The 16,500-nt window shown below is 48.3% G+C and overlaps 1 protein-coding gene across 1 annotated transcript; it reads left to right on the top strand.

Moving 5' to 3' along the window:
- The first annotated feature begins 885 nt into the window (after nucleotides 1-885).
- Nucleotides 886-13,489, top strand: TMEM222 (transmembrane protein 222). Its single transcript, XM_075909194.1, has 6 exons — nucleotides 886-1,110; nucleotides 3,980-4,064; nucleotides 5,634-5,665; nucleotides 6,611-6,707; nucleotides 7,223-7,353; nucleotides 9,653-13,489. The coding sequence occupies exons 1-6, from the start codon at nucleotides 986-988 to the stop codon at nucleotides 9,738-9,740; spliced, it is 558 nt and encodes a 185-aa protein (XP_075765309.1). The 5' UTR covers nucleotides 886-985; the 3' UTR covers nucleotides 9,741-13,489.
- The last annotated feature ends 3,011 nt before the right edge of the window (nucleotides 13,490-16,500 follow it).

Here is a 16,500-nt window from a genome sequence, read left to right on the forward strand (position 1 = left end):
ACCCCAGTGCAGACAAATCTTACCCTGGAGGTGATGAACATTCAAATGTCCTATTGGGGGAGAGGCTGAAGGAAATGCAAGGTTCTGACCCAAAGCCTCAGAGGGCTTTGGGCTCCAACTGCCACATTTGACAGCAGAAGCAAATAGGCTCAAATCTTTAAAACTATTTAGGTGTCTGTTTGCCCACTATGCGGTCGGGGTAAGTTGCAGCCTCTTGCATCCCTTCAGCCCCGTTCCCATTCTAGAGCAGGAGCTGGGGGTGGCACAAGGAGGCCATGAGTGGTGGCACGTGTGGGGGGCTGGGAGAGCTGGGGCTATACAGGGAGCCTGGGTGCTCACACCGGGTGCTGGATCTTTAGGGACAGCCGGGGGGGGGGGGGGGAGGTGCATGGGGCTGGGGAGCCAGGGGCAGTAGATAGGGCTAGGGGGGAGGGGGCTGTAGGGGGCACTAGCTTAGGGGCTAGGAGGGGGAGGTGAGGGGCTGTGTGGGGGGACTGTAGGGGGCGCTATCCTGGGGTTGGGGGGCTGTAGGGGGCATTAGCTTAGGGGCTAGGAGGGGGAGGTGTGGGGCTGTAGGGAGGAGGGGGGAGCTGTAGGGGGCGCTAGCTCGGGCTAGGAGGGGGAGGTGTGGGGCTGGTGGTGGTGGGGCTGTAGGGGAAGCCCAGCAGTAGACGGGTAGGGCTGTACGGGCGGTGGGGTGGGGGAGGTGCATGGGGCTGTCTGGGGCACGAGGGGGGGACTGTGTGGGGACGAGGGAGGCGCGGGGCGGTTTGGCGGGCGCTCGGGGGGCGGGGCGAGAGGCGCGCGGCGGTTTGGCAGGAGCTCGGGGGGCGGGGCGAGGGAGCTCGGGGGGCGGGGCTTCCCGGCTGAGGGCGAAGGGCCGGGACCAGACGCCGGAGGAACTAGGGAAGGCCCCGTTCCCCCTAGTTACCGGACGGCCCCGGAAGCGGGCGCGCTGCCCCGGAAGTGACGCGCTCCCCCGACGATGGCGGAAGCGGAGGCCGCGGGGGGGAAGATGAAGCAGTTTAATGGCGGCGGGGGGGCCGGGCTGGAGCCCGAGCGAGGCCGCTTCCCCTACTGCGTGGTGTGGACGCCGATCCCCGTGCTGACGTGAGTGCGCGGCCGGCCGGCCCCTCAGCGCCCGCGGCTGCCCCCGGAGCAAGGGGAGCCGCCCCGCCCCCGCGCGCTCCTCTCCGTGGGCCTGCCTGGTGCCGCCGCGCCCCGCAGAGCTCGGGGGGCGTGGCCTGGGGGGGCGGGGTCCTGGGTTTCCCGTGCGGCAGGGCTCGGCAGCGGACTCGGGGGGCGGGGAGTAGAGTGTAAGGGCGCCCCCTGGGGCCGGGGCTGGGCTGCTGCACCTGGGCAGCCGCGGGTGGGCCGGGATCGCTGCAGCCCGGTGGTGGAATCCTCTCCTACCCTCGCCGCAGCAGGGGAGGGGCCGCTGCCAGCGCTGGACCGTGGGGCTTGCTCCAGGATCTGGCTGGGACAGGGCGGTGGGGCCAGAGGGGGGCTGGACCCTGATTGGGGCATTGTCGCTGTTGGTGCCTTTTTCCAGTTTTCTTTCCTGTGATTGGGAGAAGCCATCCAAACAGCCATCTCTAGTTTAGTGATAGAGATGTCGCCGTGTTAGTCTGGGGTAGCTGAAGCAAAATGCAGGACTATGTAGCACTTTAAAGACTAACAAGATGGTTTATTAGATGATGAGCTTTCATAGTGTCGTTAATCAGCTAATCGAGTAGTCGCTGGAGTTTCCATTGACTACGCGAGTAGTTGATGGCGAGAGGGGGCAGCGCTCGCTACCCCTGCTGCCGCTCTGCTGTTTAAATGTAGTAAGAGCCCAGCTTGCCGCATCCCAGCTCCTGCTACGTTTAAATTGCAGATTCTCAGTGGTGTTAGTGACTGGGGGTGGCGTAAGGTGGGACTAAGCCGTCTTGGCTCCCACTGGCCCCAAGAGCTAACCCTGCTCGTCTCTGCCTGTTAAATGTAGTAAGAGCCCGCAAGGGGGGAGTGAGTAGTTGACTCAACTACTCAATAAGCATATACTTACCGAATAGTCGACTGCTTCCTTACATCCCTAATCTCTAGTGATGTCCAAACAAGTACATGCAAAACTAGCTCACTACACAGAGGCATATGGAAGCAATATAACCTTTTGCTGCAATCCTACTAAAATATCCAAAGCCATAATAAAATTACTTTGTTTTGTTTGCTAATTCTTTTAGTGGCTAGGCCAGGGGCAGTCAAAATACAGCCCACGGATTGGATCCAGCCCACTAAACATTCAGATGTGGCCCACCACAGTCCTGTGGGCTATCAGTGTCCTGTTGCCCAGGGGGGAGCTTCAGGCAGGCTCTCTGTTTGCCTCACCCCCACATGCTCAAAACGTGTGCCTCTCCACACAATGGCTATGTCTACACTCGCGGCTGCTTGCGCAAGTACGGCCGTTCTTGCGCAAGCATCTGCAGAGCATCCACATTGCCCTCCCGCTCTTGCGCGAGGAAATTTACAGTACGGCGTAGTAAGAGAGGTCTCCTTGCGCAAGAGCTATGCCCTTTTTTAACAGGTGTAAGCCCTCTTGCGCAGGAGCTCTTGCACAAGAGGGCAGTGTGGACGCTTGGCAGGGATTTCTTGCACAAGAAAGCCTGATGGCTAAAATGGCCACCAGAGCTTTCTTGCGCAAGAGAGCGTCCATGCTGCCATGGGCACTCTTGCGCAAAAGCACAGCGCGCACATGGCAGCATGGACGTTTTCTTGCGCAAGACTTCTTGCACTAGAACCCTTGCTCAAGATATTCTTGCGGAAGAAGCCTCCAGTGTAGACATAGCCAATGTGTGCCCCCAGGGAGTGGTCTCCATGTGCTGCCACCAGCACAATCCTCGCAGCTCCTGTTAGCTGGAAACCAGCCAGTGGGAGCTGCCTGGGATGCACTTACAGTGCAGGTGCACAAAGACTCTCTCCTTTTATGGTGCATGCTAAGTAGGTCACCTTCCCAAGGGTACCACTGGGCTGCTGGCCGGGAGGCACCTAGAGTAAATGCCTCCCGGCTAGAGCCTACACCTGACATCCCACCCTCAACTACACCCCAGGTCACGTCCCAAACTCTTGCACTCCCTCCTGCACCCCAGTCCTGGGTCATAACGCAAACCCTTTGCATCCCTTACCCCTGGTCACAGCTCCAGACCTCACACTCCCTTCTGCAGTCCTCTACCCTGGACTCCTTTGTGTACCCAATCTCCATTCCAAATCCTGCACCCCCTCCATTTAATATCCTAGAAAAGTGCAGCCTTTGACCACTACCTTATTCTTGGAGGGGCCCCTCATCAAAAATTATTGCCTACCCTGAGCTAGTTGTAGCAGAGCTGAGATGAGGGAGAAAAGATACAGTATTTTATGCAGCGTACCAGAAATACAGAGGCAGCAGTGCAGGGTGGCAGCCAACTCCCTGAGAGCTGGTGCATGCCAGGAGCCAGCTTTTAAGCTAGCTGTTGGCAAGTACCAGCTCCTACTCCAATCCCAGGGAGCCAGCTGCTGCCCTGCACTGCCAGCTCTGATACAGAGCCCTCAGGGTGACTGTTGGCTCCCTGGGAACTGGATGAGAGTCTGTGTGTAACAGTTCACAGTAATAGATAAGCCTCAGCTTGTCGGTTTACTGTGTGAGTGGTTATACTTTTACATATCTAATGCATAACGGTGTCTTTTGAGAGCAGCATCAGGCCCCGATTCTCTTATCTGTTTTCATATTCTCCTGCCTGTATGTGTGTCTATGTAACCTTGCTTCTGTCAATGAGTGCTCAGCTCTGGTTTACTAGAGATCATATCTCCTTCTCCCCTTACCATCTGCATTTACATCTAATTTGCTTGTTCTGTCTATTTTGTACCACACAGTTTGTTGTGTAGTCATTCTGGAAGTCTCCTGTTTGGGGATGGGGCGGTGATCAGGATGAGACGTTTGACTCAGACATTTCATTTGTTGCCTTGATAGATGGCTCTTCCCTATCATCGGCCACATGGGTATCTGTACATCGGCGGGAGTCATTCGGGACTTTGCGGGCCCTTACTATGTCTCCGTAAGTAAATTATGGTTCTATTCTAGTTGGTAAATGAGGAACTTGGGGTTGGCCTAGTTCCCGCCTTCCTCAAATACTTCTCTCAATATTTTGCATTTCCAAAGTGAAATGAAAATTTGAAATTACTAAATTTTAAATTAAATTTAATTTAAAAATTTAATTTTAAATTAATGGAGATTGCCTATCTCCTAGAACTGGAAGGGACCTTGAAGGTCATTGAGTCCAGCCCCTGCCTTCACAGCAGGACCAAGAACCATCCCTGACAAACTTTTTGCCCCAAATGGCCTCCACAAGGATTGAACTCACAACCCTGGGTTTAGCAGGCCAATGCTCAAACCACTGAGCTATCCCTCTCCCCTAAATGATACTGCTGTGTATCATTTTTTCCACTGGCTAACTCTGTATTGGATTCAGGGCAGTCTAAAGCAGCCATGTTAGTCACCTTTGTGTTGACTGCTGGCCAGTGCAGTTAAGTTGGATATTGCAATCAAGGATAGGTTAATTTGCTTTATTGAGCAATAATGTAAGTGTGTATTTTGACCCCTTTTACTTCCAGAGAAGCATTAGATGCCAGTGGCAAGGGTCAGTCTGATGCGTCCCACAACACAGGTGAATATTGTCATTTTGGGGTCAACATCAGGAGTTCAGTTTTGTGGTAACTTACAGATTGACTGAGTTAGGAAAAGGTGTATTTTATGTTATGACTTCCTTGGTAATTCATGCCCAATTACTAGTAGGGATGTGAACAATTAGTTGACTATCTGATAAGCAAGCTTGTTGACTAGTTTCCTCTTTGGTGTCTCTATCAGAGAGAGGCAGCTAGGGGAGGAAGAAGAGGATATTTCAAAGCAAGTGTCAGGCTGTTCTCTCGGCGTTTCAAAGTGGCAAGGTTTCAAAGTTCACAGGGAGCCATGTGGCGCTGCCACTTGAGCCTGATGCCAGGCTTGCAGCATTTCAAAGCAGCAGTGCTGCACGGAGCCTGGGGTTAGCGGGGGTCCCCAGCTGACCCTGGGCTTCATGTGGCGCTTTCACCTTGAAAGTATAGCAACAGCTCAAGGGCTGTTTCTACACTTCAAAGGCGGAGATGCCATATCAACTAGTTGAATAGTCTATTTGATTAGTCAATTACCCACAATTTAACATCCCCATTTTCCAGCATTTGTTATATTTACTTTTAATTTGATGGACTTTGAGTGTAAGGGAGTCTCAGTTGATGTAATTCACACTGACACAAATGTGTACAGCTTTTATCAATATGTAAAAAATATGTTTCAGTACAGAAGTAAATGGAATCAAGAAGGAAAAGGTAAGGTAAATATATCAAATATGGAAGATGTAGCAATGTATCTAGTACACTTAACCAAACACTTATTTCAACAGCAGTTGCATCAGTATCGATGAGAGTCTAACCTTGAGTACACTCAAATAAGATCTGTGTCTAGGTAAAATGAGACTACCGAGGAAAGAACTTAATTGATTCATGCCATGAAATAAGCCTTACAGAAAAGATGCACATATTGAATTTTGTGTGGTCTGTGTTCCCCTAAGAGATGTTTCTCCTTTCTGTAGGAAGACAACATGGCGTTTGGGAAGCCGGTGAAGTAAGTGCTACTGTTTCTTTTTATTAAATGTCTAACAACTAAATATGCAAATATTCTTTCTTCACTGAAACCAACATAAACATGTAATAATGTAGGTAACATTCTCAGAGATCAAATGCCCTAATTCAAAAGGGCAGCTAGTGTGTCTGTGCTTCCCAAGAGAAAACCTTACATTAAATCTGATTAGAGGCATGACTGCAAAGTTCTGGTGTGCAAATATTGAATCTCTAATTATTTTAATGACTATTATGGTAAGGACATTGTTAAAGTAGAATTTGTGGCAGAGAGTTGCTACAAGTAAATGATATCTAAAATTGAATGATAAGCAGTCGATACTCATGTTTTTATTCATCATGGGGCAAATCAAAATATTTGTACATTGACTTCTAATTTTTTGTATTTTACAGGAGGCCCCCGACTTGCAACACAATTCGTTCCAAGTCGGGGGCGTTGTAACTCAAACCTGCATTTACGGTAGGCGCCGTGCGCTGTCGTAAATACAGGCCGAGGATGTAAGTCGAGGGTTTCTGGCCTCTTCCACGCTTACAAAAATGGTTGTAAGTGCGAGGGGTTGGAACTCAGGCGGTCGCATCTTGGGGGCCTCCTGTATTCAAATAAATATATTGATGGAATTAGGTTTTTAAATTCCCCAAGGAAACTGGAGTTCAGAATCTAATTTGTTCCATGTGTACAATACTATCTTGCCATATGAAATGAAGCTGTTTTAGGTTGGGAGATTAAGCCTGGCTCCTATTGCCGTCTTATCACATGCACCTCTCTTGAACAATGCAGTTCCTTGAGTTCACTGAGCCTCATTAAGGAATGACTATGGGTTTCTCTGCTTACTACTGCTTTAAATAGCCTCCTAATGAGGAAGGAAAGGGCACTATGAAAGAACAGAAGGTATAGCAATTAAACTAGCAGTCCTGTTGGCTGTCTTGTCAGATACTGGAAACTGGATCCAAACAAAGTGTACTCCAGTGGTCCCAGTGCTTGGGATACAGCTGTGCATGATGCCTCAGAAGAGTACAAGCACCGAATGGTAAGACATTATTGAAGTTAAACTCCAGCCTCCACATGGGCTGGTCTTGATTTAACCAGGTACAGTGAAACGGGATTTACCTTGTGTATTTTTTCTCTAAAAAATGCTCACCTAATGAAGCTTGGAGAAACCATAGCTCTTTTCCCATCTGAGACATGAAATTTCTTGATGGGCTGATCCCTTTTTATGAAGCAGTTAAGAAGCATTATGTGATCAAAGTCAGTACTTGGCTGTTTTCTGTGTTATGCTCAGTCCTCTTGTCTCTGTTTTTTCATGCTTGCCTATTAAAAGGCTTATTTTCTTGCATTCATTCTCCATCTCAAAGGAAATATGGAATCTCAGAATCCTGCCACTTATTGCTAAACTAGGAGTAGGTCCTGGGGAATATACCCTCTCAGTGGGGTTGGGGTCTTTTTAAGTTCTATTAGGTTGTTTTCGTGCCCCGGAGAACTTATCATCTGGCCCCAGACCTAACAGACAGGAAAACTCTAACTCAATTTCCCTTTTTGTTCTAGCACAATCTCTGCTGTGACAACTGTCACTCTCATGTGGCGTTGGCCTTAAACCTGATGAGATACGATAACAGCACCTCCTGGAACATGGTCAAACTTTGCTTCCTCTCCCTCCTGCATGGGAAGTATGTCAGGTGAGCTGCGAACCAGTCCAGATCCAGCAGGCAAGAGGATCTGTTTACTGAAGTGCTAGCTTCTCAAAGTTTCTGATCCTTCAGCCTTTCTCACTACCCCAGAGAGAAGGGGTTAAGTTTTCATTTATATGTCTTTCAATGGTGTATTGAGGATGATAGGTCTCAGCTGAGAGCATACCTGCCCTTGGCCAGACAGCTGTGGGCTCAGTGCTTAAGCTAAGTTGGCAGGTTTGCCATCCTTTTTACCGGTATGTTAAGAGCAAGCTCTCAGGAGTGGTAGCTTGGCCTCTGAGTTTCACCGGGAGAGAGATCATGAGTGTTCTGAGCAACCCTATATCTCAGATAAAGAGCAGGGTGTGGTGTGCGAGGTTTTGCTGAGCTTATGGTGACATCTGTATCTCCTGGGACACTGGTGTTTAATACTTTTAATTGTGAAGTCCTTTTGGGGGGCTTGGCCTAGGAAAAGTTCAATCTAAAGCAAATCCTAGTTTATGGTTCCCATGAAATCTTTGGCTGCCTTTGTAATGTTCACAGAATTTCACAGTCACAGATTTTCTTTTCTGTCTTTTGTGTTGCAATAAAATGAGCCCCATTTGTTGTTGTTGTTGTTGTTAGGACTTTTACCCACTGCTTTTTGGATTTTTCTCCCAATCCTCTACTACCAGAATTTCTTTCAGCACCATAAGTGTTCACCTGGGCTTTTTTTTTTTTTTTTTTAATAACTTCACTGCCAATTTCTCAGTCCTGGCGAATGCTATCTGTGTAGTCATGGAACAGGCTGAGCATGGCAGTTAGAGGACAAGCTTTCCCCATTGCTGTCCTGCTAGTGTGCTCTGTACTGTTCTGGAGGAATCTCTAGGAGCTTTTAGGGACTTCAGTCCTTGTGTCTTATTCACTCCTTGGCCTGTCCATTCAGGTTGCCAATTGTAATGGCATTTCATTGCATTTTTGTAACGTGGGAATTTAAAACCTAAGAACTGATCTGATGTCACAGTCTCCTTTCATATAGCCACCAAATAGCCAGCCAGTGCTAACTGCTGGGCTGGATTTGAACTGACAGCAGAAATCAAGCTGGAAGTGCACATCAAGGGAGGTTCTGCAGGGATCAGTTCTGGGTCCAGTTCTGTTCACTGTCTTCATCGCTGGTTTAGATAAGGATGTAGAGTGTACTCCTGTTACACTTATGGATGATAAGCTGGGAGATGTTGCAAATGCTTTGGAGGATGGGATTAAAATCAAAATGATCTGGAGAAACAGAAGAAATGGTCTCAGGTAAATAGGATGAAATTAAATAAGGACATATGCAAAGTACTTCACTTGGGAAGGAACCATCAGCTGCAGATGTAAAATGGGAAATGATTACCTAGGGAAGAGTACTGTGGAAAGAGATCTGGGAGTCATAGAGGATCATAGGCTACATGAGTCAACAGTGTAACACTGTTGCCAAAAGAACGACCATCATTCTGGGATGTATTAGCAGGAGCGTTGTAAAACAGGAGAAGCAATTCTTGTGCTTTACTTCATGCTCATTATTGAATTGTAACATTGTGTGCAATTCTGGGTGCCACATTTCAGGAAAGATGCAGACAAATTGGAGAAAGTTCAGACAATAACAAAAGTGATTTAAAGGTCTAGAATACAAGACCCAGAAGGGAAAACTGAAAAAACTGGGTTTGTTTAGTCTGAAGAGAAGGTTGAAGAGGACATAATGGTTTTCAAGCACATAAAAGATTGTTACAGGAAAGTAAAAATTATTCTCTTTAACCTCTGCAGATAGGACAGGAACCAGTGGGCTTAAATTACAGCAACAACAGTTTAACATTAATGGTTGGACATTAAGAAAAACTTCCTAACTTTTGATGTAGTTCAGCACTGGAATAAATCACCAGGAGGTTGTGGAATCTCTGTCGTTTGAGATTTTTAAGAGCAAGATAGACAAACTCTTGTCAGGGACGGTCTGGACCATACTTAATCCTACCTTGAGTGCAGGGGATGGAACTAGAAGACCTCTCGATCCCTTGCAGTGGCACAACCAAATTGCCTTTGAGATCTGGTTATTCCTGTGTCCACTAGTTTCATGTGTAAATCTGAGGAACAGAACATCAGGGATGTGACATATGTAAGTTGCATGATGCAAAGGTACAAATTAGGGTGATGGGTATAAAGTAGCATAGTTCTTCCCTTTCTGGCTTGCAACTCCTCCAGTTATCCCCAGACATTTCTCTCCCTTCCCACCTCCATACACACTTGCATAGGTCCTTATCCAATTAATCTCTTTAATCCTCTCTCTCTCTTGCAGCATAGGAGGGTTCGTGAAGACCTGGCTTCCCTTTGTCCTTTTCTTGGGGGTGATCCTGACAGTCATTCTGACCCTTCATTTGCGGTGATGGATATTGTGAACTTCTCTTCCCATTGGTACACAAGGGATGAAACTGTGGTTGCTGATCCAACAGGCTGGGGACACAGAATGCTGGGAGTCACTAAACAAGAAGATGGAATCTTGACTTGATAGGAATGGCTCTGATGTGTCCATCCTGGGAGTGATGTCTTTTGTTCCGTATTATGTCATTGGGGTCTCCCCATATTTTGGGGCTGGGGCCTCTGAATTTGGCTGCTCACCTCTCCTGCTGGTTGGTTTTGGGAGTGCACCCTGCAAGCTATGATCTCGACACAGGGTAATGTTGCAAGGGCTAAACCTGCCTCTTAGTACCTGGACAGCCTCCTTAGCACAAGCAGATACTCATTGTAAGGTTTTCTGTGATCTGGGGCTGCCTTTACATAGCTACTTATTTCCTCTCAGCAAACTTCATCACGTGCTGCTTATCGGTTACACTTCCCAGATATGGTGAATTTCTGAATTTTGGGGTAGGGAGGGAGAGTGCCTTTATTGCACAAATCTTCTATAGCACACATTTCCAAGTGGAGGCTGGAGTCTCCTAGCGGCCATGCTCACCTGCTGGGGTATGTAATGCCACTGTACTTGCGTACAATCTCCCTTGCACCTGGTAGTGAAATAGTGGTGCTGGTGGTTCCTCTGATAACATTCATGAGCATTCTCCTGTGGCAGGACAGCTCTGCTATCAACTAGCAGCCTCTGAATGAGGGCAACTGCACTAAAGCACGCATAGATTTTAGGCTGGGAGTGGCTCCTAGCAGTTTGTGCACTTCCAGAGACAAGTGATCAGAATCTGCACATCTGGTCCCTGACGCACACAGTGTACCTCCCCTGCTCTGTCTCTTTCCATTTTGTTTTCCTGCAACAGTTTACTTTTCTGTAGACCCTAACACTTGCGTACTACAGCTTAACCATGCCATTGCAATAGGGATGGTGATATGGTGGCGGCAGCAGCATACCTGTGGGATGGTACATTGAGCTGTGGGTTTCTAAAACCTATTTGCTCTGCTCTGGAGTAAAACTTTTGAATTCCAAGCCACTTGACGGTGAGTATAAAATATTTATTGAAGTGTTTGAAGACATGCACTTGAGAAACTTCAGTTTGCTGTTTCCCTTAAGCAAGGGCTTATGGAAGGTAGCCTCTGTGCCATACTTCAGGGTGGTGGCGGTTTTCCTACAGCTGGTCTCAAGTTATTGAACATGAAGATCTATTTGCTTCCAAGGCAGATGCATTATTACACCTTGAAAAGATCAGTGTTACGTTACACTGATGTAGAAGCATTCACCGGACTGCTTTGTGGGATCCCTTATGAAAGCTAAAGAAAGATTGTTGGTGAAGAGACCAACTTGATATCCCTAGAATCTGCTCACTCACCAGAGTCCAGGCAGCACAGATGTAGGCTGGGCAAGCTTCCCATAGATGTAAGCCAATAAATGTGCCTCAATCCTGACCTGGAGGCACTTCCTAAGAAAATCAGTTTCCATGTTTGTGCATTCCTTAACCTCTCTGCTCAGGGTGCTGTCCAGCATGCCCATTGTGATGGCTGGCTTTTACAGTGGCCACTTGTCTGTTATGAACTGCGGCAAGCATGCCTACACAATCACAGAGGGGGATTCATTTTTCAACTCTGCTGCTTTAAAAGGACAATTCTTTACCATAGCAATGAATCCCCGCCTCAAGACACTTGTGTTATGGGCAACCGCATGACCCTTCTCTCTAAGGGGACCCTTGCTTAGTTGCATGCCACTTTCACTGGTTCCCGTGCCTCTTGAAAGATCATTCCAGACCACACTTGTGGCTTTCAGAGATCTCTGTGCATAATCCTCCAGCTCCGGAGGAGGAAAGGGACTTCCCTTGCACAGCTCCGTCTCTGCTGTCTGGCATCCAGTTTTCTTTAGCATCACTTTCCTTGCTAGCCTAAGAAGGTCACATAGATGCTGCATTGTCTTTCCCTTACACCTAAAACTCAAATCCTCTTCTTGTCTCTCCAAGGGTCAGTTATTTTGAGCACGAGTGGAGAATAGGCTGCTTGCTGCTAAATAAAGTCTAGGCTGATTAGATATTAAAGGTCTCCCATCAAAGTGAACCTTACAGTGAGAGTGTGGTGTCTAACCAAGTTACCCTATGCTGTTTCAGTTATCACCTGGCCAAGTTACTACTGAGATAACAGGCCTGGCCAATTGAATAGGAAAGACACTTAGGCTACATCTACACTGCCCTCTCTTGCACAAGAAAATATGCAAATTAGGCATAGTGGTAAATATTGCTGTGCCTCATTTGCATACTTAAGGAGCTGCCATTTTTGCGCAAGGGGCTTTTGCACAAAAAGCCATCTACACAGCTCCTTTTTCTGCAAAAAACCTCCTCTTGCACAAGAGCCGTTCTGCCGCTTTTTTCAGGAAGAACGGCTCTTGCGCGAAAGCCCCTTGTGCAAAAATGGTGGCTCATTAAGTATGCAAATGAGGCATGGTGATACTCATATTTTCATATTTTCTTGCGCAAGAGAGGGCAGTGTAGACATAGCCTTAGTGCTTGAAGTGACCTGCCAGGAATGGTATCAGGGAAACTCCAGAAATCTCTTCCAGAGCTAGACCCCAACCTGCTTGGTGCAGAAGCAGCTGTCCTGATACATGTTGGGTCGACTTGTGAGAGATGTCCCGTAAGCAATGCAAGTGTTGCCAAAGTTGAAGCTTTGACACTCTCAGTGGCTGAAGTAGGAGCCCTTCTACTGGCCACAATCCCCATTTCTGTGTGTTCAGAAAGTATCTTTGCCATCTCATCTTGCGTACACCCCCCACAATACCCCACTGTCAGGAGTATTAGAAACGCGTTAATAGCACCCACCTAGAGGATTGTCCGATCTGAAGTGGGGATTGTGCAGTGCACCTTTAGCTGATACAGGCATCAGACTGGGAATGAATGCACGAACCTGATCGCAGCAGCGACGGTGCTGTTGTCAGTGCTTTCTACAAGTCCTACCTGAAGGACTAGCTCCTGCTCAGGCTCTGGCCCTGGTTTCACAGACACCGAAGGAGTGTGCAGGAGTCACGCATAGCTATTCAGGGCAGCCTAAGGGGGCGAACAATCTAGGAGGAACCCCAAGATTTGGGTACCCTGATGCCTCTGAATGTGCCAAGCTGTCACACTTAGTAAGACAGGCCAAAGGAAACTTGGCACAGCTCTGTTGCTCCCACAGCTATAAGCAGAGAACCAGGCACCTGTCTCTACTGGTAAAATTCAGGCCCACCAAGCTCCAGAAGTGACAATAATAATGGTCACTACTATAGTGCAGATGGGACAGGTGGGGTTTTTTATGACCCATGCTGTCTAACTGGGAGCTGCTCCTGGAAGTAGCTACACATCTGATTATTTTTCCCTTTGGTGTAGGCAAGTAGCTTTGACTGATGGACTTGCAGCTGTCCTCATGTTGCCTACAAAGGGCATGCTGCTCCTTTTTGAATAGCGGTGTAAAGTATTAACACCTATTGCTGAGGTGTTGCCATTGTTCAGTATTTCCCTCTTACGAACACTCTCCCACGAGGGTCTAGGGCCCCCTGACCTATCCATTGCTTGTCTCAAGCAGGTCTGTTGCCAAGCTCCTTGGATTTGCCTCTGTTCTTTGTCAGGCCCCTGACCTTGTGATTTGTTCTCATTATATCAGGGCTATTTTGTAAATATTGAATTCTGCTGCTGTGATTTCATAATTCCAGTGGTGGGAAAAATAAACTCATTTCTGTGTATGTCTCCAAGCGCCAGTTCTTCCAGTGTTCCATCTCCTTTCTTCCTCCTTGCAGTCAGCAAGGGATCATAGAACTAGAACCGGAAGGGACCTCGAGAGGTCATCGTGTCCAGTCCCCTGCCCTCATGGCAGGACCCGGGAGAGGTGTGTGTATGACCCATGCACAGCTCACTCTGCCCTCACCCTATCCTGTGGGTGTCAGGGCTGCAAACTGCTTTAGCGGTAATAGTCTGTGATTTCACCCCACTGCAGGTGTCCTGACCAAAGGTCATCCAAGTGCCATCTCAGCATTCCACCCTGCCATCTGTGACAGGAGAAAAAGGGATTCTTGGTGGAACTGAATAATGGCCCAAGCATTATCCTGCCTCACACAGAGCGGCTCTGGCTTCCTCTTCAGAAACCAGCTGAGGGGTCAGGGTCAAGCTGGCCATGTGCCAGCTCCACCTGGTGCTACATAGGCCACCTGCAGAACCACAGAAGAAGGCGTCTCATTGCTTATCTGGTGCTCAGTCAGCACAGGTATGGTCTTGAGCTCCTGCTTCCGTGCCTTGTGCATTGGGCTGTTGCTATGGGGCTCTTCAGGCATGTGTCCTTTCCCTCCCCCACTCAGTACCACACAGTCTGTCTTCGTGACAGTTACGACTGTATTTGGGGAGCCAGTTGCAGCCAGATTAAAATGGGGCATGTAAGTGGGCCCTTTCCCTGTTCTGGAATGGGGCTCAAAATTTTGATTGTGTCCAAGCTCCCATTAATGCTGTTGACCCTGGTGACTGGGCCTGCCCCATCCCCTCTGCCTGCTGTTACCACTCAATAGGTTTGAATTGCTAATCCTTGGAGATCACTGACAAACGATAGAGCAGGCACTGAGCCAACCTCCTGGGAGAAGAATGCTCTGGGATAGAAGATAAGCCCCTTTTTGCTTGGGCAGGTTTAGCCCACTTAGCTGTGAATAGATTCCTGGTTTCATTGTTTAATTCTTCTGCTTCCCTGTTTTCCTAGGAGGCTTGTGAGAGACTCTGGCTAGTTCCTTAACCTGCTGCACACCCATCCTCCACTTTCCTCTAGCAAGACAAAGGTCCTGCCTCTTTAATTTCACTGAAGCTTTTGGGGGCAGGGCTTGGGAAGGGAGTTCTCACAGCTGTGCAATGTGAGCTGTGGTCTAATCGCACTGTGGCAAGGCTGAATGGAATAGTAGCATGCACACAGGCGGAGCTTTGTCCTTTACATCCCCCACCTAAGTCACTGGGGTTGCAGGGTGTAAAATGGGCCTTGGAATAGAAGGATTGGTACATATCAGGCAACCAGCTGCCCATTTAGTCGGATATCCCGTGGCCAGCCTTAAAAATAGGTCAAATCTACTCTTCCTGGGCCTTTGAAATTCTCCCTAATTATAAAATAGTCAAGAGTGCACACAGTGAAGTCTTTTCTGTCCAAATCCCCTCATTCTCTGTCACAGGCCCTGGGGGCTGAAGCCTCCACCTGTGGTTACCAAGGGCCCCATGTATCCAGGGTGCACAAAGACCACTGCCAAACATCTGATTGTAACTGCTCTGATTGTATACTGCCTCCTTGACTGCTCAACTTCAGTTCCTTTCTAGCGGGAGAAGGCTCTGTTTTGCTCCCTGCATTGCTGTTTGTGCTGCTAGCTGGCTACTCTGCAATTCCCCTCCTTCCTCTCCTCCTCTCCCTCCCCCATGTACCATGCAGATCAGAGGGCTGATAGTACGTGTTTAGGGAGCTGCATGGGGCTTCAGGAGTCCTGCTTTGCAAAAGACCCTGTCAAAACTACGACCAGACCTGAAGTTCTCAGCCAGTTTAATCAGATGCTGGGGAGAGGGCCTGGGAAGGAGTGAGCCAGTATTGAATAAGCCCCTTGGAGAGCAGGGAAGCACACATGGAAACACTCTTTCCTCCAGAGCTCAAAATTATTAGCAGCTGCACATTGGCCTTTGATTCCCTTCACTCAAGGAACTTCACTGGTGAGAAGTTTCTGCATCCCATTGATGTCAGTTAGCAGGCTGCTTTTGATGTGTTCCTCTCTCTGGTAACCTATTGCTGCCCCACCTTAAAAAGCAGCAAAACTCAAGAGCACTTACAATGGCAGTGGAAAGACCCAGTAGACGTGACCGTGGGCTGTTTGGCCTCGGAGCAATGTGACAGTTTCCGTCCATTTTTGGACTCGTTTACAAGGACTGAAAGGGTAATGTATGGACACTGTCCTATGCTGCTTCCATTGGTGGGGACCAGGCTGTGGGCAGCTTGCCCTGGTAGCTACAGCCCCGACATGTCTGTTCTGTAAATGGCAAACAGTCTTTAGCCCGTCAGGGCTGCCATCTAGCACCAGTTCCCAGCATTGCTCTCATTAGCTTGCATCTTTAAGGCTCTATTCCCGGCTGAAGAGTCTTGGTGGCTAGTTCCTTTCTTCCTGGGTTCTGGAGAGGTTCTCCTTTATTGTTTGTGACAGGGTATTGTCTGCTTTATGTGGCAGAGCCCACGTTAAGGTGGAATCTCACAGTAGCACCAGGGCTTAAAGGTATGTGACTGGGCAAAGTTACCCTAATGAAATGCAGCTTAGTGCTGCAGGATCGCAGGAGAGGCGCCTGTCTTGATTCTTCCTTTATTAAATTCTTTGAAGCATTGTTTGTTTTGGCTGGCCCCACCTCAACCTCTGTTCCTGAAGCAGCACTAGCTGTGATTCTCCCAATGACTAAGCGCAGTGCTGACTTGCTGACCCGTGAAGCCATACCAGTGGCTGTTCCCTTCCCTAGCTGCCATTTGTGCTGCAAGAAAGACACCAGGATCATCTTCTCTCTCTTTCCGTTGAAAGCGTTTCAATCATGCGTGTGCAGCATTTCAAGCCACATGGAGAGGTGCAGCATTTCCCAGTAGAGTTACGGTGCGCTGGCTCTGCCAAGGCACTAGGCTTGGGGAATGGCTAACTAGTTTGGCTCATAGCTCAGATCATAAGAGAAGGGGATGAGAGTATTTTACAAGTTTGCTTTCAGGAATCTG

This window comes from Pelodiscus sinensis, chromosome 25 (assembly GCF_049634645.1).
Source record: "Pelodiscus sinensis isolate JC-2024 chromosome 25, ASM4963464v1, whole genome shotgun sequence".
Lineage (NCBI taxonomy): Eukaryota > Metazoa > Chordata > Testudines > Trionychidae > Pelodiscus > Pelodiscus sinensis.